The sequence below is a fragment of the Chinchilla lanigera genome, unplaced genomic scaffold, assembly GCF_000276665.1.
Source record: "Chinchilla lanigera isolate Chin_1 unplaced genomic scaffold, ChiLan1.0 scaffold00007, whole genome shotgun sequence".
NCBI lineage: Eukaryota > Metazoa > Chordata > Mammalia > Rodentia > Chinchillidae > Chinchilla > Chinchilla lanigera.
Window position 1 is genome coordinate 21,215,142 of NW_004955408.1, and position 25,229 is coordinate 21,240,370.

The 25,229-nt window shown below is 42.8% G+C and overlaps 1 protein-coding gene across 11 annotated transcripts in view; it reads left to right on the forward strand.

Moving 5' to 3' along the window:
- The window catches only part of Tenm2 (teneurin transmembrane protein 2), a 1,190,054-nt gene that overhangs the window by 1,064,919 nt on the left and 99,906 nt on the right, over positions 1–25,229 (forward strand). For 8 of the 11 annotated variants that reach the window (XM_005376287.2, XM_005376288.2, XM_005376294.2 and 5 more), the window contains 2 exons: positions 2,997–3,197; positions 4,944–5,156. In XM_005376287.2, coding sequence (XP_005376344.1) covers positions 2,997–3,197; positions 4,944–5,156 — 414 coding nt within the window. The remainder of the gene's footprint in view (positions 1–2,996; positions 3,198–4,943; positions 5,157–25,229) is intronic. The other 3 variants (XM_005376289.2, XM_005376292.2, XM_005376295.2) reach the window with 2 other exon arrangements.

Here is a 25,229-nt window from a genome sequence, read left to right on the forward strand (position 1 = left end):
CTTTTAAACATAACATTGTTTCTATTTATAAAGCTTTGTAAAATGCCACAGTCCCTTCTGCCTGCTAAAGACTGTACAGATGTGGCCGCAACACCACTTTATAAAATTGGAACCAAATTTAAAATTCATAGTGAAACCACTCCTATTAAAGTTAAAACTTAGTTATTCCATCGGCTTCTATAATTATATAGCACTGAGGACATATTTACTGGTATCACTGGCCAGAGAAAGGGTTAGCTCATATTTCTAGATACTATAAATGGTACTTTTGATGACATTCTAGTTCTGGGCTAATAAATCTCTGCAGATTCTCCTCCTTTCTTCATACCATAATTCAGGATAGAGAAGAGAGAGCTAATTTATCTAGAAGAAAAATGCCACTCTCTCTCTCTCTCTTTCTCTCTCCCTCTCCCTCACTCTCTTGTCTCTCACTTTCTCCCTCCTCTCTGGTATTTTTATTATTTCATCCTTTTAAGAAAAAGATTATGATATATTTTTGAAAGCTTCTAGCTGCTGGCAGCTCACGAAACATTTTAAATGGCTAATTACAGCTTTAGAGCAATTTTTGATGCAATAACACACAAAAAAATTTGTGTATATTTTGATTTTGCTTAATTAGAAATGAGGATAAAATAAAAAGCAAACTAGAACTCCAGGATTTCCTTTATTAGAATATGAACATGATGGGTTCTGAATGAATTAGCTAAAATTTTGCGGAGTTATTTCCAAAAGCAAGAAATAGCTCCACTTCTTTTTCTAATCAGTCCTTCACACTGGAAATTTATCCCGCTAATTTGTTAGCTTTGCTTATAGCAAAGTCTGTCATTCATTCTTACCAGCAATTGTGTATTGAACACATACTATATTCCTTTAACTGCATTAGTCAGGAAACACCAAAGACCCCATACAGCTCCTTTGAAAAGTACCTTCTATGTGTTTAAACCTTTCACTTCAAATTTACATGCAAATGTGTTCCACCATCCTCAGTGGAACAAATTTGAAGACATCAGAAGGGTTTACATCATCAGGAGTTAGAGTCCCCAAGACAGTGAATTCAAGTCTAAAGTGATTGTAACAAGATTAAGTAACATCATCATAAACATCTTCAACTAATAATAAATCACTGAAATTCACCTTTCTGGTAGAAAAAAATCACTATTTTTTTTTTTTGCATGGCTCAGTTTGGAACTGATTTTCATAAACATCATCTTAGGAGTATACAAATGGGATCCTGGGAAACATCTCTAAATACTTAAAATTATTATTTTTGCCCAAAGGGAAGGGTGCTCTTTGGAAGTTTCATGGAATATTGTGATTTCTAATAAATCCAAATTCCTCAAATCTGATGTTCCTCAGAACTAGATAATTTGTGACATAGCTCATTTAAATAATGTCATATTCACAGTTGATATGTAAGTCAATAACACACAAATACGGATAAAAAATTATATCAAATTATACACAAATGCTTTATCGGTATTTAAAAACACCATTATTTTATGCAAAATAAGAAAAAAAGATATCCAATGGGGAAGTTTAACAGTAGACCCTATAAAATAACTAGGACCCCCGATGGGCTACCGTCTCACTATAATGATGAATTGTTTAGAGACTAAAAGTCTTCCGTATTTGAGTGTTATCACTGGGCAAGGAAAGAAAACCAAATCTTCTCTGAAGCTTTGAACCAAAGATGGCATGCATGCATGCACATGAAGTATTTAATGATAATGTCAGTGTAGTCAGAAAACCCCTAGAAAAGACCTTCAGTAATCTCCAGCTGGCTAGGCCCCAGGTGACGTAAGAAGCAGTGCTTCAGTGTAGGCCAACAGGCCCAAATTTGAAACTGTTAAATGGCAGAAATGTAAGTCGTAGTCAAATAAGGTGATGAGATTTCCACATTTCATCACATCACAAGGCAACAGCTGAACCCTCTGCAAGACACAATTCTTCCTCATTCAGACCCCACGTTATGCAGAGCCCTCTTCACACACCATCACGCCATTTTCTAGTAACACTAAGGGAAGCTGGTGTGCTTGTAAAAGACCCTAGTTAGTTAGCCTGGATGCAGACTTAAGGTTGAGCTCACATTCTCATGCAAGAAATCCTGTCCTCAAAACCTGGCTTTTGTGACTCTCTCCTCTCTTCCCTTCTTAGTTAGTTCTTGAGTGATCATCTTCACGTTACCTGCTGGGTACATATACACTCTGACCATGACGATAACTGAAGAATCAAACATGAAACAGCCAAGGATGACAGTGACAGAATCTGACCGTTAAGTTATCCACTTGACGGGTGGAGGATTGGTGCCATGGCCAAAGACACTCACCCATGACCACCTATGAGAAGATCCCTATTTTGGATCAGTTTCAACTCCAATTTCACCTCTTCCATCCTGCATATCCACTGCCTCCTTCAGGGGGTGTGTTCAGAGCATGAAAACCAATTTTAGACTTAGTTTAAGCAAAACTGAATTAGGAAAATGACTTGTTTATTGGTTTCATGAATTTCCTTTATAATTTTTGTTTCCTTTCAAAGACAATGATTAATGAAGTTAAATGAACCTCACTACTTTCCCCACTTAGCATGAGGGATAATCGAGTTTGGTGACACATGCAGAAATATCACAGGTATTTGCAATCTTGACATTGGGCAGTCAAGGTATGAAGGCTGGTAAGTACAGGGTCCTAAAAGCTGAATAACACACCTCTGTATATATATAGAGACCATGTCTGATTCTTCCTAATTCTGCTTGAGTAGTCCTACTTGTTCTCTTGGTTCTCTTCAAGTTTGAAATTTGGTGTTTTGACATACAAAAAAAAAAAATCTTTTATTTTTATTAGTGTTCTTCAAGAGACCATGGACATTGCTACCTGGGCTGCTTTGCTGGCAAGTGGATAAGAGTTGGTGAACCACCAGTCCAGTCAATAGAAGGTTTGTGCCTCATGTCTGTCCCCCGCCAAGACTGATTGTTACTTTTCCTCTTTGTCTTTTTTCAGTGGATTGCTTGGATCCCACCTGCTCCAGCCATGGGGTCTGTGTGAATGGAGAATGCCTTTGCAGCCCTGGCTGGGGTGGTCTTAACTGTGAACTGGCAAGGGTCCAGTGCCCAGACCAGTGCAGTGGGCATGGAACATACCTGCCGGACACAGGCCTCTGCAGCTGCGACCCCAACTGGATGGGTCCCGACTGCTCCGTCGGTAAGCCAAGAGAGTTTCTCTCACTTTCATGCCCTGTCTTCCTCCCGTTCCCAGATGGATGGGAGTCCCCTCTTCACACTTGGTGTGGGATAAGGGGACTTTGGTCAGCCACATAGTGCCTTTCTCACTCTCTTTTCCTTAGCCGTAGTCTATGATCTTCGAGAAACAAAACAAAACAAAGCAAACAAACAAAAATAACACCAAGCCGGTACTTGTACCTTGTTTGACCCATCACCACAAGTGGATGAGGGGCCCAGGAGGGATGCTGCATTTGCATTATAGGTTTTCTTACGTGCACTCCCTAAAGGTACTAGAAAGCAAAGCAGAACAATTCAGTCCCAGACAGCCAAATAGCACATCCTATGAAACAGAAAAGAGGCCCCCTCAGGGTGCTGTGTGAACATGCTATAAAGCTCTGCAGTCCTCCAGTGACAGGGAAATAATGAAGTTGTACTGTACACTTTATTTTCCTAAAATTAAGAGTGTGTGTCTTACCTCCTGAGTGACCTTAAGAATGGAGCAGTTCAACAGTTCAAGTGGGTCCTAACCTTCCCAAGAAAGGCTTTGTTCACACTGATGAGCACCTATCCAAGCAAAGAATCATCACGCCACCCCCTTCTCCAAGTAGGCAGACAACTGTAAGATTGCCATGGCAATTGGGAAGGGAATAGGTGTAAAGCTTTGCCTACAATGGGAAAGAAAAGAATATTTCCTTCCAAAAAGGAGGGAAAAGAAGAAAGTCAGATGAAATGGGCTGTTTGGGGGTGTCTTCTCCTGCCACTTGACTCTGGCTTCTTCTTCGATGCTGATGATCCTGGCAAAGCTCTGCAGAGGCCTTGGGGGGTGGGAGTGGACAGCCCTAGGTCCAAGGCCCAGTTGTGCTGCAGACGTGCTGTGTGACTTTGAGTGAGTCACTGGCTGCCCCCGGCCTGGTGTTCTCTTCCCTGGCATGATGGGCCATGCCTCCCTGTAGACTGTTGTAAGGATGAATGTCTGGCACGTGCTTGTCCTCGAGTGAGAGGTCCAGAGAGTGCTTATCTGTCTGTCTGTCTCCTCCCCGACCACAAAAGACTTTGAGCTCCTTTGAGAAAGAGGCTGTGTAAACGCAGCATCATTGACAGCGGCCACCATTGTGGCCAAATGCTGATCTGGGGAACGTGTGGGTCTGCAGTCATCGCGGGGATGGAGCTGGAGATCCCCAGTGGGCCTGGCAGGCGTGTTAAGTTCAGGCTGATTACAGGGGGAAGAATCCCAGCTGGAGAGGGAGTCAGGATCCCCGAGACCTCTTTGCAGATGGGTACCTCCCAGTTAGTTTTGCTGAGCTGGGCCCACTGCCTGACCTCCCCTCAGGACAGTCTCACTCTATAGACAAGTGGTTGTCACATTCTAGTATCAAAGCCACCCAGAGGACATGGTAAAATGAATTTGAGAGCCCCACTCCCAGAATTTCTAAAGCACATGGTCCAACCAGGGCACATGCATCTGCATTTCTTACAAAGGTCCTAGGTGACAGTGATGCTGCTGCTGGCCCAGGGGCCACACTTTGAGAAAAACTGCTCTAGAAAAAAATAATAATGATGATGATGATGCATTAATACTGAGCCAACAAAGAGACAAGCCTCCGAAGATGTCATAGCTGCTGGGCCTCGGGCCTGCTCCTGGGCCCCGGGCCATATGTGTGGTCTGGCTTCCGTGAAGGGTTTTGCCAGCTGCCGTGTTGAGCTGTAATCATTGTTTTTCTTCCAGAAGTGTGCTCAGTAGACTGTGGCACTCACGGCGTCTGCATCGGGGGAGCCTGCCGCTGTGAAGAGGGCTGGACAGGCGCAGCTTGTGACCAGCGCGTGTGCCACCCCCGCTGCATTGAGCACGGGACCTGTAAAGATGGCAAATGTGAATGCCGAGAGGGCTGGAATGGTGAACACTGCACCATTGGTAGGCAAACGGCAGGCACCGAAACAGGCACATATTGCTTTATTTTCATAAATCGTAGATCTATAGTGATGGTCGTGCATTGCAACTGGCTGTTCCTTCAGGGACACAAGTGCTTTCCAACATTCCTGCTGCCTCTCCAAATCTCCACGGGGACAGGGAAAGGGAAAAGCAAGGTCCCTCGTTGGAAAAGGCTTTCCCTCTTTCCAGGATTCCAGGTTTGGAGGAAAGGGACCAGACAATATTTTTTTAAAAAATCCAAACTACTGATGTTGGGAGGGGAAAATGCACATGCATGGGAAATTATCAGTTCTAGAGGCACCCAGGCTCCCTGAGGCCTGCAGGTCTTTCCTGATCCAGTGCTCTCCCAACTGGCTGGCTCCCCAGATCCCTGTCTGCCCACAACGTGAAATCACTCAGTTCAGACCAGGTTAGATGCAGGCAGGACCTTACCAGGCTCTTTGGGTAACCAAGTACCACTGTCACCAGGATTATCCTGCTGTCCCAAGGCCCCATCATTGGATTCCTGATCCTCCACATCATCGCTGCTACCAGTTAATGTCTACTGCTCTGGTTCCATTTCATTCTCCACCCAGCCACCTCCTTAGATAACTTTCTCAGCCAAGAACATTCCCTAAAGGTCACTTTCTTTGTTAAAAAAAAATAGTAACAGTTCTGAAATTTTTTCATTTTTGATTTGCTTTGCCTCTTGCCATTATTTTGGTTTAGAGGAGAACAATACTGGTTTGGATATACCTACTTATCCCATTGCTGGAGGAGTCAGAAGCCAATGGGTTTTGGCTTTGCATATCTCCTAACAGTTGGGATTACAAAGTTGTCAACTTGAGCATCATTTTGCTTCCAGTTTTTGCTTTTGTTGTTTAATTAGGTCAGTCCTAGGATCCATTTCATGCCAAGCTGGCTAATTCCCTTGGCTGCATGGAAACTCTCAGTGGAATGTCCAACAAATTACTGTTTACTCCTTGAAGTTACCTTTGATACCGCCATAGAGTTTGGGACCTTTCCCTCCATTCTAGCCAAGAAACCAGAGCCATTGCTTGGCCCCCTGGAGTGAAAGACAGGCTAAGGAGCTTGCTCAGGGCTGACTGATGAGATCAGACTCAGTTTCCCATGCTGTTCATTCGGGTGATTAAGCAGAGATAAAGTGGACAGACTCTGCATTCAATTTCCCCAGTTCCATCTAATTGGGCATCTGAGGGGCAGCGTGCCAAACAAGGCCACAACCATAGCACTGGGACCCTGCTGGGACAGTCTGTTGGCAGTGAATTGTTTTTGCAATCTCTCAATGATGCTCCAGGTCCTGCTTCCCCTGCAGCCACTCTCACCTTCAGTTCCCCGTAGAGGCTCAGGAGTAATTCACAAGAGTTTCAGGGAAGGGATTGCACAGCTCAAGACCGGGACAGTTCTTACAGTAGCTTCCACTCTTCAGGGTCATTCCTTTTGATGTACTTTTGCATGCCCAGTGTAATGTAAATACTTTTCCCCAGCCCTTCATCTCCACAGCCCATGCTTTCCTCCTTCCAAAAGCTCTTGATTACCAATAACATTAGGGGGATAGTCCTACTTTCTATCAGTCCATACACTACAATACAATGTCTCCTCCCTTTGTTCTCCTCTTCTGACATCTGAGGGGTAAGGGGACAGGGCTTGTTTCCCCACAATGAAGGCTGGTGGCTCACACCTGCCTGTACCTTGTCTTTACTCTGGAAATAGTTCAGAGAAGGGCAATTCAGACAGAAAAGGGCAAGAGTTAGCCAGCTACAGCCAGGAGCCAAATCTGGCCTGTGGCCTTCTTTTCTATGGCTTACAATCTAAGAATTGTTTTTACATTTTTTGAAGGGTTGACAGAACCAAAAATATTTTCTGACATGGGATAATTGTAGCATATTCAAATTTCAGTGTTCTAAGCAAAGAATTAGTAGAAGACAAATACCCAGACATCTTGTCAGCATCCACCCCACATCTAGGTGTTGAAATAAGGACAGAGACTACATGGGCCACAAAGCTGATTGTTGTCTGGACTTTTACAGGAAAGAAAAAGTGACTGACATGAATGAGAGAGTTGCCCAAGTCTTAATGGAGAGAGGAAAAAAGGGGGCAGGTTGCTGTTCCCATTAGGAAAAGGATATCAGTTATGCTTTGAAGGCTACCAGGGGCCAAAGGAAAGCAGGGAGGTGCAGACACAACAGAGTGGGAGGGGAGAAGAGACAGCAAATGAGTTGTCGACAGCTTTGGTCTCAGTAGAGAATGGTGTGGATGTGGCCAGCCAGAGAACACAGGTGCTCTGGTCAAGCTGGCCCTTTGGCTGAGATGAATTGGAAAAATGTGTTCTGCCACTTGAAGCATTTGGCTCAAGTGGCATAGGTCTGTGAGCTGACATCCTGGGTCCTTGAGGGATATTGAGGAAGTGTGAATTTAAATGCCACATAAAGCTCCCAAAATAAAGAGGGTGCCAGTGCACAAAAGTCTCCTGCTCAGAATTTCAACGTCCTGTGATTTCAGAGTCTGTGCTATGTACCTGTAAAGGTTTTGAATAAGAAAGCCTTTTCTTTTGAGAAATTAGAGCTCTGTAGTTTTACTAGTAGGACATGTACTATATCCCCACAGTTTTGTTCACTGGAGTTTTCTTTAAAAAAAGGAAAAGAAAGAAAAGGCAAAAAGACAAACATCCCTTGGTTGCTGAGATTTTCTATTGGAAAAGGTGAGAGATTTTATACATGCATAATTGCATCTCATGCTTTTCAACCTCTGGCCCCCGGAGCTGTTTCACAAAGTCTTAGTCGCATAGTTGGAACAGACACTCCTGTCATTTCACTTAAAGTAAATGCCACAATTTACAAGCCCAGCATCAGTCCTCCTCCTTGGGGATACTGACAGTCAGAGAGGAAAGAAAGGCTCTTAGGTCCTTTCCAAGCAGAGCCTCACATGCTGTATCTTGAAAATAGAGAATAAATAAGATTGAAATGGCATGTAGTCAATAAACAATGCACTGGAAAGTCTGAGGTAAAGCAGAATGCTGGGTGGTTAGGTTTGGGTATTTAGGTTGTTTGTGGCCTGTCTTCAAAAGGTCACAGGGAGGTGGTTTTCACATCAGCACTTGTGGATTGTGTTTGTTATACTAAAGGGAGCAAGAAGATAGGTAGGGAAGAAAGGATGAGGATAAAAGCACAGACTTCTAAAATTCAGTGGAGTAGAAGCCGCAAGACCTGTCTAGTTTGGGTTAAATGCATTTCTGAAATTTGCAGCCAAATTATTTATATTTGGAAACTTAGTACATATTGCTATGGACTTAAATAGAAGGCATAATATTTCAATGTAAACTGTTAGAGCTAATTTATCAACAGACTGGATTCTACCAACCAGTGATTTTTATGTTACCTCTTTCTAAGAAGTTAAATATAAGGTATGATTGAAAGCTACAAAATTACACTTTGAATCCAAATCAACCACAATTCATGTACATCTTTGGAATATATTAGCATTATTTTGATAAGGTGCGGTTCACTCTTCTGCATAAATTAAAAGACAACATTGCTTGGTAAGCAGAGGCTTATTTTTTTTAAATGATCTTGAGAAGGGTTATTGTCCCTATCCCCTGCCACCTTCTTACTGTCTGCCACCACTCCTTATGTATTGAAAATTTAACATAAGACAGCCATCCAACGGCTACGCCAGCAGAGTGTGAAGGAACTGTAGCATTTTGATTAGGTCAGAATCACTATGAGCTATAGAAAACCCAGATAAGTGTCTCTTACATTACAAAGAGATGAAGTAGATGTTAGCATGTTTTTCCAGCAGAATAATTGGGCAAAATCCAAGGAGAAAGAGAAACCAACATTCATTATCGCCGTGGGATACAAGGAGGGAAGCTAAATATTAATGTTGCACTACTGGAATTATCTGCTGAACGTGGGTTGTCCAGACTCCACTGTGAGTAGGACAAACAGACACACCCACAGGCTGAGTTTGCCGACACCCGCGCTTTCCAAACGTGGATGAATTGTTTGGTGTTGAGGTAGTGGGCATGGTGGCCCTACTTGTGTATTTTCCCTGTGTAGTCTTGACCTCCGATCACATTTCAGAGTCATGATGGCTTGATTCCTAGAGCCACGTGGGGCTAAGTGACCTGAGCAGGTACTATAAGTCAGAATAGTTTTCTTTTCCCTCGATTGCACTGGGCCCTTCTATTTTTCCTCTCTAATTGATTGGGGAAAGAAATCAGTTCCTGTGATGTTAATAAAGAAAATGAATCTTTACCCAAGGTAAAACCAGTCGTGCGACAATGTGATGTGCTGATTAAGTGATTGTCATCAGAAGTAGACAGGGTCAGAGTCGAAGAGGGAGAACCCTTCGGAACAACAGGGAACTGTCTGGGAAGAAACGGGACTGTTAAAATTAACCAACTTCAGACTGCGGACAGCTGCCTGTGCATCTCATTCTGCTTTCATGCCAAGTGATGGAAACTTTTTTTCTCCTCTCATTCCTGTCCTTGAACATTTGAGCTTTCATGACTCTGCTGTGAGATCAAGTTGAGATGAACTTAGCCACGATGGAGTCATTCTCACCACCAGGTCTGAGGGAGCAGCTCACTCCCTGATTGGTTAATTAACCTGACCCTCCGGGGGCTTTCACTGGAACTATCCTCAGAGTTCCTTTTCTTTCTTTCTTTCTTTTTTTTTTTTTTTCCTCACCGAGTCATTTCCCTACTTGCACAATTTGGTCAAAATATGAGCCTTCTTTTTCACTGCAGGTCAGGTTTCCTAGATGCCCAGAAATTCTCTTTGGATCTGGATCAGATAGTGTATTCGAGATTTCTGTCCAAACACAGAATAAAGACTGGGAGGTAGAAGTTACAGGAACACATTTTTATATCACTGCAAAAAATAAAGTAAAATGACAGGAAATAAATGTTTTATGGGTAATGAGATTCTCATCCCTGGAAGTGTTCTTCACTTTCTTGCCCTGAATATCAAGGAAGGGCTCTTAGCGTCAGCTGGAAAATAGACAAGTTACACACAGACTTCATCCTAACTTTACAACTTGACCTGTAGTTTAAGTGGAAGCATTTTTGAAATTGCTTTTTAAATGATTTAGTAATACTGTATCTGTTCATTAAATGAGCTCCCATCAAAAAAGAAAAGAGGGGAAGAATTCTTAGTGTTTGAGTTGTGTAGAGAGACAGTGACTTGGATTAGCCTCTATACTATGCCCTTCAGGTTTCCGAGGAGCTAGCTGGTCAATTTGCTAGCTGTAGCCCACCAAGTACAATTATGTGCCGCTGCCAGTGGGGACCCACTCTGAGAACTACTGTCATGTGAGCATCCTAGCATGTACTTGCGCAAACCTGTACAGTCTAGGTCACTTGCTCAGTGTGGCCTCTTGCAGCAATCAGGACACAATATAAAAAGCTGCTGGCAAAATACAACATACTGTCTTACAGTAAATTTTTAAAAGTAGAAGCATACTCTACACTAACCATAAAAAGTGCAGTATAGTAAATTTATTAGGCCGTTTGTTATCATAATCAAATATTATGCATAGGTATATGTACTTGTATATGCTATACTTTTATATGACAGTAGGTTGGTTTCTACCAACATCACCACAAACAACTGAGGAACGTGTTGTGCTAGGAGGTTATGATGGGTACACTGTCCCTAGGTGCCAGAGATTTTTCAACTTCATTGTCATTTGATGGGGACACTGTCATTAACCAAAAGTGCATTACATAGCTTGATAAGAGATACAGGATTTCATAAAAGCAAAGAACTAAATATGGTTTGCAGTTCTTAGAAAAGAAAATCATGGGTGACAGCACAACGAAGATTCCAAACTCAGAACAAAGGGCACCCATAAGAATAAGGTCTGTTAGGAAAGGTGGGATGAGTTTTCCCAGTGTATAGTGAGTGCTCCGCACTTGAGCTTTTACGAAGAACAAGTGTCTTTTGCAAGTCTGTGATTCTTGGATCTCACAAGGTGCTCTGAGGATTTTATAATAAAAAAGAAGGAAAAACAAAGAAGGCTCCAGAGAGCTCCACCCCTGTAGGTATTTGTGAAGGATGTCTGTCTTATCACTCCATGTCTGATTCCTCCTGATGTCATGGAAAAGCAGATGGGCTGACTGATGGGGACACCTGTGTTCTAGGCTTATCTGCCACAAACATAGTGTGTTCCCCAAGGCAAGTCACCACATCCTACTGACCTTGGTTTTCTCCTGCGGTAAATAAGGGAGTTGGACCCCAAAATTGCCTCTGGGATGTGGTACACAAACATGAGATGCTTTTCATTTGTATACTGATGTACTTTATTGAATAGTTATGCGGGGCTTTGAAAAAGTACTAGAAAAAAATTAAGTAGCATATCAAACTCATGATTATATAGGTGTTACTGCCTGCAGATCTGGTGAAGGTAGGTAGCATTATTAGGCTGAGTAAATTTAAAGAAAAATATTAAGTAAATAAGAGTGTAGATATTGCAAATATCACAAATGCACTATGTGATTGAATTTAGAACACACTTGAATGAGATGGTCTCTAAGGACCTGACCATTTCCAGAGTTTTATTACTTTTGATGCAGAATTGTATGAATGAGCCAGTCTAATGCAATCAAGCCTTTCTCTCTAATATAATGTAGATTTTCACTGTAGATTCCCATAATATACGGTACAGACCTTACCTAAAGGGATAGACCCAGAGGAGGATTACCTCAGCTGATGATGTGTTATTGAGTTATTGAGAGTAGTGCGTGGTGCTTTTTTACTAGTTTCTTAATTTTTTATCACCTCATCTCATTTCCAGTTTATATCCTGTATACCTGGAAAGTCTTTCTGTACATCAAAAAAATTCCATTCATAGTACTCAGTCCCCATTTTATCCATTTATATGTCTAATTTTGAATACAGACAGATGATGTTAAAGCAAAAGTTCTCCTGCCTATATCCACTTCAGTTGTGTGGGTAGAAGTGCAAAAACAATAATGGACTGCTTAAGCACACAGGCTTTTGTGTCAGTCTGCCTGAGCTCAAATCCTGACAGTTGCTTTTTTCTGTAAAATGGGGATACCAAATAATACCTACCTCCTTGGGCTGGAGGTAAAGCACTTGGCACTATGCGAAACATAAAGTTAGAGTCGAGTAAATGTACGTTAATGTCAACATTATCTAACACCAATGTAAGACACATGGAAGGGAAAAGAGGACCTTTAAAATAAAATACTGCTGGGGATATAGCTCAGCAGTGCAGCACCTGCCTGGCAAGTATAAGGTCCTAAGTTCAGTTCCCGGTACAAATAAATAAATAAATAAATAAATATTCAATAAAATGTTTCTCCCTCCAGGCTTGGGGGTGCACTCTTGTTTTTCCAGCTACTCAGGAGGCTGAGGCAATAGGATTGCAAGTTCAAGGCCATCCTTGGCAACTTAGCAAGACCCTGTCTTGGGCTAGACATGTAGTCTTAGCAAGACCCTGTCTGGGCTGGACACGTAGTTCCACACTGCCCAGGTTCAATCCTCAGTCAGTGCTTCCAAAAAACATTCTCTCACCTTCAGCCAACCTTTCACGTTCATGTATCTGTCTCCCACCAATCGAAGAGTTAGTGACAGGTCAAAAATCACACCTACCCCCATCCCTTTTCCAAACAAAGCTTTTCTATGCAGCCTGCTGGCATCTGGTTCATATACAGAGCTATAAATGGCCTCTCTCACCTGGAATTGCACCTGTTTATTATACCAAACTGCCCAGTTGTTCATGGAGTTGAGTATGTGTATTAGAACCTTGTTGTGGCAGGGCGTGGTGACACAGGCCTGTAATCCCAGCACTCGGGAGGCTGAGGCAGGAGGATCATTGCGAGTTCGAGACCAGCCTGGGCTACAAAGTGAGCTCAAGGCCAGCCTGAGCTGCATATTGAGACCCTGTCTCAAAAAGGCAAAAAAAAAAAAAAGAACCTTGTTCTGAAGCTAGGGTTTGCTATCATTGACCAAAGGTACTCATACTTCACCTCTTTGATGTGGTGGAACCAAGCAAGAGGCCTATGAGAATTTATTTTTAATTCTGGGTTTTATTTTTAAAATAAGTATATTTCAAAAGAAAAAAATTGTTTAAGGTGTTATTTGGAAATCTGTTATTGGTGGGTAGAATACAATTTAAGGTATTTTAAGACAGTGTTTCTCAAGCTACAGACCATCAACATCCTTGAGGTGTTGCAAGAATATTGTTCTTTTTTTAGAAGGAATTTGGCATTTCTCAAGTTAGGAGAACACTGTCTCCCCAGTGTCTCTTAGATTACATTTTCCTGGACTCTCTTTTGCTTATTCCATCTCATTTCTCAAGATCTGGATTGCAAGATTTAGTTGTACTGGGTCTGCCCATCACAGCACAACCTAGAAAGCCCAACTTTGAGTTCATCAAGCAGCATGTGTGACTTCCGGAAAATCAAAACTCTCATTGGTTTTCTGTTCCCATTCAGCCCCATAAACTTCACAATTACACTCCTTCCTCCCACACTGCAATTGCTTGAGTCCTCGGAGCATGACCCAGGTGTAGCACCTGGGGATTCTCTGCAGTCCCTTGGCCCATCTTCTGGATTATCAGGAGCCGCCCAGGTTATCCCAGTTGTTCATGTCAGACAGATTTTTCATTTCCTCCCAAGTTGCCTGTCCAGTGACTTTCATTCATAACCATCCCTCTTGCGTAGCGCTTGATTTCATGACCTCTTTTTAAAAGGGTTGCCTCTGCTACATTTGGAATGCAAGATAGCACCATTTCGACAATGTACCAGCCAAAATGAAGGTCTGTTCTTTGCCACCCTGTCCTTTTTATCAGTCACCTCTTCGCCTTCTGATAGTCAGACCTGCCTAAGGTGAGTAGCACAGGCCTGCTCTCAGCTTTTCCAGTTGTGAGAAGGAAAGAAACCACACGAAATAAAAGTGAGACAAAATTTTAAGTATTTCATCATAAACAGTCTCCAGATAATTAGAATGGATTAAATTACAAGAGAAAATGTATTTAGTTAATCTTTCCTGTAATTAAAAGAATATCCTTAGTTTAAAGTAAAGTGTTTGTTTTTAAAAACATACTTTAATTGTAATCAGGAAGGGAGAAGCCTGTTTGGTCCTCAGTGATAGGATGAAACATCTCCAAAGTAATTAAAAGCTACCAGCCAGTTCTTTTATTCTTTTATTGAGATCCTGAAGGAATGAGTCCCATTTTTCCTCATGGCTTTCACCAGAGGATTCTCCACAGACAACCTCGTCTGTGGTCCATGGTAGCATGAGTTTCTGACTGTTCTTAAATTCCTGAAGATGTGGCTGACTTGCTTGGCTGACACATGTCAAGTTAGAAGATCAGTCCAGCAGAGATTTATATGCTTTTCCAAGTGGGTTGGCATAATATACAAAGTAAGGTTAGCAGGTGACAAGGAAAGTTGTAAAGCTAGAACAGGGGCACACTCTAGCCTCTTCTGAAAACTATTCCAAGACAACTAGAACCCACAGCGTCCCACCCCTTCACGGCTGCAGCTTCTTGGCTCATCCTAACTTCAAAGCCTACTTCACACTCTCTCCTCAAGGTTTTCCAGAAGTTTCCAAGAGTGTCTTACTTGTTCCTGTTTAGCCCATTCAGTTTCTTCAAGCTTAGGCCTTTCAGAGAAACCTGCTATCTTCACAGTCCACTTCCAGGGAATCGAGCAGCTTTTCCCCTTCTAGCAGCTGTCATGATGGGGTTTGGTTTTCAGTTCCAGAAGCCTTGGTGCCCGCTGTCCTGAAATGCTGCTGCATTTACACAGTGAAGGAGAGAACACCACACTCTCCCGTTCGAGCAGCTGTTTCCACGTTCCTGTGAGAAACTATTGCTTCACTTTTATCTGTAGCACCTTTCTCTTATATCAAAACTTCATCTCAGGACTGGACTGTAGATCAGACCCCGTGGAGTCCCTCTGGTTTCCTCACCTTTTCTCACCCTCAGACACTGTCCTGTCACCTGAGGGAGTGGGAGGATACTCACAGGTTCTCTAAGTCACACTTTCAACCCAGTCAGGAACCCCCACCATTTAAACAAGCAGCTTTCTAGGAAAATCTCCTTCAGCACTACCTCCGTCTTCGGGCAGTTTAACTGCAAATAAAAGTCTTTGAGGTCTTATACCTTCATAATAATCATGCTACATTTAGAAAGGAGAAGGAACTGCTTATATACCTCCTGGAACCCAGGTTTTAGGCAGTTTCTGTAAAGGCTTCTTGAGGCTGTTCCCTCTCATCATGTGAAACCCAGAGCTATGCACCTCAAAATATACATACTATACCTTCTACCAGATCTCAGAGAAAGCAAGAAATAACCAATGTTCCTAGTGACACAAAGAAAAAGCCCCACATAATGACTGTCCAGGAGAAATTTGAAGAAAAGAATCCTGGGCCACAGATCCTAAGTTTAACCACCACCATCACTGGTCAAATTAACAATGAATTTGGTTAAAGCATGGCCCAAAAGGGTCATCTGTCTAAAGCTGTATGCAGAATGATGGGCTCTGATAAGTGTGAATTGTGTTTATTTATTCTTAAAACTATGCTTTAACTTCAAAGGGATTGCCAGACAGCCCTGAGTAGGTGTGTAGAAATAGTGTCAGAGTATGAGGAGCTTGAAAGATTATAAAGTAACCACCTCCCAAACACACAAGAAATATTTGTACCTGATTTTACTCCAGCAAGTTAGGAGCTATTGATGACCAGTCACACTACTGCATCTAAAATATACTCTCTCTAATGACATGAAACTCAAAGCAATGGTTTTGCAGAGTGTCCTGGCCACAGGGCAATGAGACTGGTCCCCCCGCCTTAAAGTGTATGTGAGCCCAAGAAGCCCAAATACCCCTGATGATTGCAATTCCTGTGAATAGGGAAAAAAGATTGAAGATACTGGGGGTGGTGCAAGAAACTCGCTTCTTCCTATTATTCCAAGGAATGCAAGCAAGTCAAGTTGGGTCCCTTAAGCATGTTGCTATCAACTTCTCACTGTACTTTGAATATGAACTGATTTAACTTTTTATTTCTATTTAATGGGGCCAAGAAAGATCTGTATCCATTCACTTATGGACCTAGTTTCTGGGGGCCTGATAAAGGAACTGTTATCATATCACTGAGAAGCCTAGCACAGAAAACAGTCTGCACAGAATTAAACAGTTTGAAAGGCATAACACACATCGAAACCCACTGCAAATTGTCGGTATCTCCCACATTATGTTTATAGAATGTAACATCTCCCCTTTTTGCTACTAATGCTCTTTGTCAACGCTTTGCTATTGTCATTTTTTTGTACATTCAGAGGTTGAGGTAGTTTGGGAGAATGTGTAGCAAAAAGGATTAAATGCATAACATTTGTAATCAAACAGGGCTTCAAATCCACCCCCTACCACTTGCAAATTAGGTAACATTTGACAAGTTATGTAAATATGTTTCTATTATGCACATCTGCAAGCTGGGAATAGTAATACCTAGGTCCTACTATTAAGAGGACTTTACTTATGAGGCGCATTTAACACATGTTCAATATTCCATAAACATTAGCTTTAAAACCATTTCTGCCAGCTGGGCATAGTGATACACACGTGTAATCCCAGCACTCTAGGAAGCTATGAAAGGAAGATCATAAGTTTGAGCCCAGCCTGGGCAACTTAGCCACTTAGCAAGACTCTGTCTCAAAAAAAAATTTTTTTTTAAATTTAAATGTTTGCGAGTGTAGCTCAGTGCAAAGACCCTGGGTCCAATCCCCAGTGCAATTTTCCAAAAAAAGCACCTTCATCCTTCATACCTTTACCGTAGTTTCCCAATATATCATGGCAGGGTGTGTAGTTAACAAACCAAGAGAAACAGCCACTTATATTAAGGGCCCGTATTCCAAAGGCCAACACCCCATGTGCTAACGCTACTGTCTATAGCCCTCCTCCTATTTCAGTGTCCCAGGGCTCCCTGGGACACCTGGATTCTGCTCCCTTAAGGGTTAAGAACACAGGGAGCCAAAGAAAATCAGGAAGAAATGTAGAAATGTGAGTGTCATAAGCATCAGCCAGTTGCAGAAATGTGGGTGTCATAAGCATCAGCAAGGCCATCGATGTATCATCCATGCCTCCACATTTCTTGTGTCTGGTTCCTACTGAGAAATCAGTCACTTACAAAACATTTATTGAGGGCCTACTGTGTGCTGATACCATAGTAGATATGATACAGGAGCCCCTCTGTGTGAATACTGCAGTCAAAGGGAAGAAAATGTTTGCTGAGGTGCAGGTGCTGGTCTGAGGAACTTCAAACCTGCACCTGTCTCTTTGCCCCCATGAGACTTAGCTTATTCTAACCTGACACCCTTCCTTAGTATTTCTGGCAATAATGTTGGATTTCATTTTCCACACTGACCCTTGCCCACAGCTTTCCAAGGAGATCAATATAAGGATATGAGCCTTAAACTTCAAAGAGTAACACAACACGCAATCAAGTAAAGTAATCCCGTACAAGTGCGTAAGAGAAAGTAGTTAGATATTACACAGTGTGGGTGCACACACAGGAGGAGCTCGCAAGTGTTAACATTTTCTACAATAGAGGAAATTTAGTTAAATCAAGTGAAGCTGGCAACTCATTAAAATTTGATTTTCCCTCCTATCCTTTTTTATCTTTTAATCCACCATATATGGCACAACTTGTTCTGTTAAATTACACTCATTAATTAAATCTCATCTTCTCCAGCTATATCTATATTTTTATTTATTATGAAAACTATCAGATGCTTATAATCTAATTTAGTCAGATTATGACTTGGACATCTCTAAGTTAAAAAAACTCAGAGCTTTTAAAGTAGAATTACCATTGGGAGGCGGGAGCAAGTGGAGGAAACCACATTCCCTCTTCTCATTTCCCCTTGGTGAGAGGTGCTAGGCAAGCCTTTCTCTGTAAGGAGAATTGACCTAGATTTGGATAATGAAGGCATTATGAATTCAGATCTTTGTTGACTTAAGCCAAGGGAGGGCAGAACCTATAGGAAGGATTGTAAACCCCAATATCCCTACATGAGTGAGGCAAGAACAATGTGAGTGTATAAAACAGGCTGTAAGATAGCAGAAGCGATAATGAACTGGGATATGAATGCCCTGTCTGTGGAGGGCAGACATGATCCAGCTCCATCTGAATATTACCATGGAGAAATGCAAGCGTAGATTTTCCAAAATGTCCAGTTTTTCAGCAAAGGCCAGAAATCAGTGTTGTGATGCCTACTGTCCCAGTTTTCAAATGTTGGCAGGTAATTCAACATTTATTAACATGTTGTTCAGGTCATTGAAATAAGATTGAATGGGGGCCAAATGGACCGCCCATCTGCAGCCCTGACACTTGCCTCCAGAGCAGGATTAGTCTTGAATTAGGAAACATCATTTCCCTGGATTGAGACTGGGACAGCTTTAGCTTCTTTGCTTAATGCCCCGACTCTCCTCGGTGACTGTTGGAAGCTGCTGGGAGTCTCATTATCGTGGTACAATGGTGATACTTTGCACTTACATGGTGAATTTTCTCCAAGGAGCTCAAAAGACTTTGTGTTGCCACAGTCAGCCTCACGGCAAACCTGTGAGGCAGACAGGTAGAAATTGTCCCAAAACACACAGTAAGCAGCAACAGAAAGTAATTTGGACAAGGCCAGCCATGTTGACCCATTGCTTTAAATCCTTGGTCAACACAATTGGCAAATAGAGCATTCAAGATGCATGGGCAGGGTTTCGCCTTACTGCCTCCTCTGCCCTACCTCTCTTCCTTCCATCTGTTCAAAATGACAGTGAAGCCCCAAATTCCAACAATAAATACAAGCAAAATGAGCCAGCAACTAATTCCTGTTGTGCGTGTGAGTGTGTACACGTCTGTGTGTGCATGCATGTGTGTGTGCCCACCTGACCTCTCAGCAGGCCTAGCATGGTACATCCATACCCATTACATGTTCCTGTGTTGGTCATTGGTCTGGTGCCATGCTCTGAAATGCTACGTTTGCAAACATTCAAGACCTCGAACCTTCAGGCGGTATTTACAGGATTCTAGATCCCTGTATTTTGCTAAAAATGCCTAATAATTTGTGCTGCTTGGAGTCCCTGTGTTCCTTTCTCTTCCTTAGATTCACAAAGCTACAGCTGTGAAGTCTTTCCCTCACAGAGCGGGCATACAAACATGCCTTCTGTCCAGCTGCCGTGGATTACTAGGGGTAGCCATGTAAAACAGGGGTGGGATTGGCAAGTACCTTGGAGACCAGGAACCAGGATCTTCTCTGAATTGCCTTGAATAGGACACCCAGGAAAGTCAAACTGGCCAGCAGTGCCTGGAGATCCTCTATGGTCATCATTTCCCCTCCATAACTTGGTTTAAGAGCTTTGCTACACAGTCCCCCTGCCCTGCCCTCTCCCCTCTGCTTCATGGGCCTAGGTGCTCTCTGTCCTGCTCTACTCAGGGAATTCCTTGGGCTTTTCAGGCATGACCCAGAGAGAAGACTCCAGTTCAGCAGTGTAAACCTGCTGGTATTTTTCCCAGGACAGCACAGCACAAGTATCCTGCATTTTCTAAATTGCCTTGCTCTCCCTTTTAAATTGTCTCAGATCAGGCTACTGATTCCTGGGAAGAGTTCCCAGCATGATATTCTACTGTGATCATTCACTTTCTCTGCATGCAGGCATGCCATCAACATCCTTCAGAGGCAGGTGCAAAGCCAGGGGAACACCTGGCCATTTTGCATGCATGTGTTGGGGTGATAACTACACTTATTGGAAACACAAACCTGAAATATCCATCAGCTTCCCATCAGATCCTGTAAATCAAGACACTCTTCTTTAGGGAACTGCCTTTTCTAGGAACTAAAACATTAAAGATCCCACTAAAAAGAATGAGAAATTCCTCCTGGAATCTAGTTGCAACCAAAAATTGATTGAGCGTCCAGAATCAAGCATAATGCTTTAGCTCTTCCCAATAGATCAAAATCAATATTGAATATTTCAAAGTATGTAGATGTAAAAAGCCATTTCTCTGTATAAGAACCATTTCTTTATATATAAAGAAATGACCTTTTTGCTGCCTTGGGAGAAATTGACTTGTGCTTTCCACTTGGCTTTTCAGAATGGAAGCTGTTCAGGCTTTCAAAGGTCAGCTGAGGGTTTGCTGTCCCTTCATTCATCAAGCCTCCCAAAGTATCAGATAGACCCATCATAATTTGTAGTTGTCACATACATGCACATACACACACACATACACACACATTCTAGGGAGATAAAGGGGCACTGCAATAGAGACCTTGCTGTTGTGTCCTCAGAGTGCATAGAAATAAACCATACAGGGAACACAGAGAGAGAGAGAGATACTGTAAAGGCCAGAGAGTTAAGTGCACAACTCATAGACAAGTTGAAAGAGAATGGCATCTTACACCCACCAGGCTGAACCAGCCTGCAGGTGAAACTGATTCCTGAAGGGAAACAGCCCAACTCAGGGACCCTCTGGCAGGTGAAGGCATCATTAGAGAGTTCAACCCCAGGATTTCTGCTTTCAGACCTGCTCAGGTTTCAGAGAAGCTGGGGTGGAATTCCAGGTGAGCTACATCCCTTGCTGGACCCACAGGTCCCTTTCATTTGCCTCTAACTCACCTCTGTCGTCATGGGATTGGCTTCACCGTGACATTTAAATTTCTGCTGCCATCACCAATGAGATTGGCTTACGCTAAGTAATACAACTTTAAAATATTTTCTGAGCAGTAAAAGCAAACGATTGCAGTGTTATAAAATCATGTCTTTTAGGAGACATTAAAATGTTACTGATACTGATCTCAGCGAGGTAGAAAACTGCCAGCCAAGACTTTGAGAGGAAGGAGGCAGAGGCCCTGAAGACAGCACGAGGCCGATGCATAAAGGAGGTAGTTAAAGCCAAGCCGGGAATAACTTCCGAAGCTAAGATTGCACGTTGCTGGGGTTTTGCCTTTTAGTTTGTTTTTCCTCGCAGGCTGTGGCTTCACCCCTTTCTATCAAAACCTTGACAATACCTCCCAAGAAAGGTGGTGTCTGGCGGGGCCAGCTTCTTGGGTTTCGCCAGCCTTAGGACCAAGCAGCAAAACATGCTGTTGGTAAAGAACTTAAATTATACCACGCCTTGGAGCGTGGAATACAGCAGGTGCTCAGTTAAGTGCTGGCTGGCTTGAGATTCCCTGGGTGTGTGCCTTTCCTTCCCATTTACCACCCAAGTCCTTTAAGACAGATTTTAAAAAGCCACCACACTATATCTAGGAGAAGAGTTGGGAGGGTGGATAGGGAGAAGCCATTGTAAGTGGCTTCAAAAATACTGTGTCTCTCAGCTGCCGAAAGAGCCCATGTGTTAGAGTAGACACTGGGTTTGAAGATAGAATAGCAAATATAGGTTTTCTTCTGAGTCTGAAGCCATTCAGTCTTGAATGAGGAATTTCTTCTGCCTGTGATCTAGCATATACCTTTGTGAAGTGGGTAATATCCCTCCCAATCAAGTGAAAAATGGTTCTCAGGAGGACAAAAAAAACTTACTCTTTTTATATATAAAACAGATATAGCCAATGCGTAAGTGACTATATTGTGTATCAGTGGTGTGAAAATATCACAGTAGGAAGAGGAATTAGAGGGAGAATTCTTTAAAAGTTCCTGGGAAAGAGATCATTGAAAAAAAAAAAACAGGTTGAAAGATATTAATCTGGTGAAAGAGGGGACAGATTGATTTGTTTCTAGAACTTCAGTAGAAACGGCCTCAGATCTTCAGGAAAGGCACACAATTGTGTAGGAAACTTCCTGCCAACTTGTGTTTCTCTTTATCCCCTCTGCCTGCTGGCTCAGTTTTATGCCAAATCAGTTTGGACGGAAATAACCAGACAGGCCAAATAGTACATTTTGTCCATGTTTTTAATTTACGACTTACTGAATTCCCTTTTCAGATAATACCAGCTAACGATTATTGAGTACTTAGCACAAAACTTGCCAGCCCCAGTGCTAAATTCTTAACATGCCTTCTCTCATCTAATCCTCATGTCCACGCTGGGAGGCAGATACTGTTAGCATCCTCATTTTACAGGTGAGAAAGCTGGCTCGGAGAGGTTAAGTAATGTGTGAATGGCTTAATGCTCAGTGACAGCCTCAGGTGAGCTGCTAATCCAGGCTGAGTTAACAGAGACCAGGCTTAATCGTGGCACTCTTTTGATCCCTTGCTTTGTCCCCAGGTAGGTGCAGCAAGCGGGTTTCTATGGAGCCCGGCAGTAAAATCAGGTATATGGGCCCCAGGGAGCCACCCTCCCCCGTGGGGAAAGTTGTCACTTGTTGGTAAAGCGTATGCCTTCAGTGGTAGAGTACAGTACTCTGTGAGCTTTACCGGTGCCCTCCTAGGCCAAAGAGCGTACCGGGTAACCTCAGAGTCCAAAAAAGGACTCATTGCTACTCCACATAGGCGTAATTGGCCAACTTTCTTAAATTTAAGTTGACTTTCTATCAGAGTTCACATTTCCACCAACTTTTCATTAAATTAATTATTCAAAACAATTCAGAGTTAGCATTCTCACAGCAACTATAACTCTGCCATGACTAGATTAAGGCGTAAATTGAACAGCATGTTTTGCAATAAAGTTAATTTTATATTCACCAGAGAACTGAGTTATAGTTGCTGTGGGAACCATCATTTTGAATCTCTTGACTTTGGTGCATTTAAATTCTCAGTCACAGCCCTGCACACAGTAGCGTATTTTGCACGGACATTTAATTTGCTTCACACCGTGGCCAGGCTACCCTGAACTTGGGAGTCCTGTGAGAAACTAAGATTGCAGCCTGCTAGTGTTTTCGGGCTTCCTTATTATCCTGATACCTATGCCACTATACAGAGAAATAGCCAAGAGATCAAAATGATCCTGATTGTATCTTGAAATTGTCTGCTTTAGTGAGGTGACTTTCCTCAGAAGCACCAAGTCGTGGGCAATGTCAGCTGAAGCAGGAAATATCGCTGCATTTGTGTGCAGCCAGGATTTTCATCCAAGGGTATTTTTGGATCTGCACTGTGTTATTCAGTACACACAGGGTGACCTCTGAATGCTCTGAGTCCTTGCATGTGCCATTAATCATGCAGGCATGCACAGCCATACATCAGAACTTATTGGAGCTCCAGAAAAGCTAAGCAACATTTCCCAGAGCCACATAAAACCCAAGCATCTCTAAATCAAGACGCATTGCAGGGCCGCTCTAAAAGGTACGTTCAGCAGAACTGGAGTAGAATCACGCTCGATCCTGGTGGTAAGGGACTGGGAGCATGTGCCAAGGCAAAGACAGAGGCCTGTTTGGGAGGAACAGCAGAGGAAGATGAAACTCTAAGATGGTCAGAGATGCGAGTGTTCCATCTAGAAGGATTATCGATTTTTGTAGCTTTATTGGAAAAATCAGTCATGCTTTCTGCCTCCTGGGGATCACTCCGCTGCAATTTGGGAGTGTGTATGTGTAGCAGCTCTGCAGGTTAGCAGCTGAGTAGCAGCTCCCATTCACCATTCAATTATCCATTTAGCTAGAATGTGACTTAGCAGAAACAGACTGCTGTTTTGCATGTAGAAAATGTATTTGAAAAGAGGGAATTTAGTTTCACAGTAAATGAGAGGATTTTGAGGAGAAAACTAGCCTCATTATACAAAACTGAAGAATAGCACCTAACAATAGCCCAGGCCAGATTGTTGGAATTCAGACTACGGATCTGTACTGCAGGAAACACAAGTCTCCTTATTACTCGTACTGTGCTGCAGATAAGTATACTTCTTGCTCAGAACTATTGCAGAATTTGTAGATTTAAAAAAAAAAAAAAAGAACTGTAGTGACCCATGGCCCTCTCACCAAATCCTTGACCAGCTAAACACTGAATGGAGAAAAAGACTAGATCACTACCTGCAGTTAGAGTCGCAGAGAGCAGAAGGTGGTGATGATCTGGGCTTGCCTGGGTCACCCAGATGGGAAGAGTGAATGGTCAGTGAGTCTGCATTCAGGCCTAACAGTGAAAGCAGAGTAGAGAGCGGAATGTTTTTATCGCCTCTCTATAAGGTGAAAGTGCCATGAAACAAGGTAAAACATGTACTACTGGATGGAGTCATGTAACATTTAGTGTTTGTTGGTGAGGTCTTCTGAGAACTTAAAAGGATTAATTGGTAAAAAAAAAAAAAGGCTGCCAGATTAATAAATGTAAATTGTGCATATTATATATGTAGCTAGATATAAAGATAAAGCATTTTAAGAGTGTGAGTGCCACAATGTAGATGGGTCAAGTGGCCTGGAGGGATAAGCAGAACACAAAGGCATTAAAAAGTCAGGAATAATAGCCTGGGAGTGTCCTGGGGTGTGGTCCAAGGAGGCCTTATTGCCAGGATGAACCAGGATAAACCGGCTGAATAAATCCATTCCTGATTTGAAGTTGGGGTGGAGAAAGCCAGGGAGTTGACTGCTAGAGCTGTTCCCTGAGATTGGCAACCCTGACCTTGCAGACGGAGGCTCGGTGACTCCCCGGTTCTGTCCTCCTCCCATCTCTCCTGAGTGCACCGTGACATAGCACAGACTTCCCAGGCCACCCTCTCCCCACACCACTGTGCATTTCTTTTAGTATGGAGGCGCAACTTGGAAGGGAGGGTGGGGTGACTGCGCAAACACAGCTCTTCAGCTTCACCTGTTTGCGGAATCCCAGAGAAGTTGGCTGAGTGTGTCATCTAGGGTGCTATTCCATGGACAGGGTATTGTATCTTTCGCTTTGTATCTCAAGAATCTTTTCTTCCAGAGAGATGGGCTGGGAAATTTAAACACATCTACAAGGAGCTACCCTACTGGTACCCTAGGCAATGTGCCACCACAGCTTACCGAGATATCCTCATTTTCAAACAAAAATCAGTACCTTTACCTGGGATCAGGAGACCCCGCCCCTCACGCAGTCTGCCTCAGCACAACGACCACCTCCCTGTGCCTCTAACACCCTAAGACTCTTGTGTCTTGGCTTTGTACTTCTGGTTCCTCTGCCTGGACTACTGAGCCACAAACCGTGGCATGACTTGGTTCCCACTCTCCTTGAC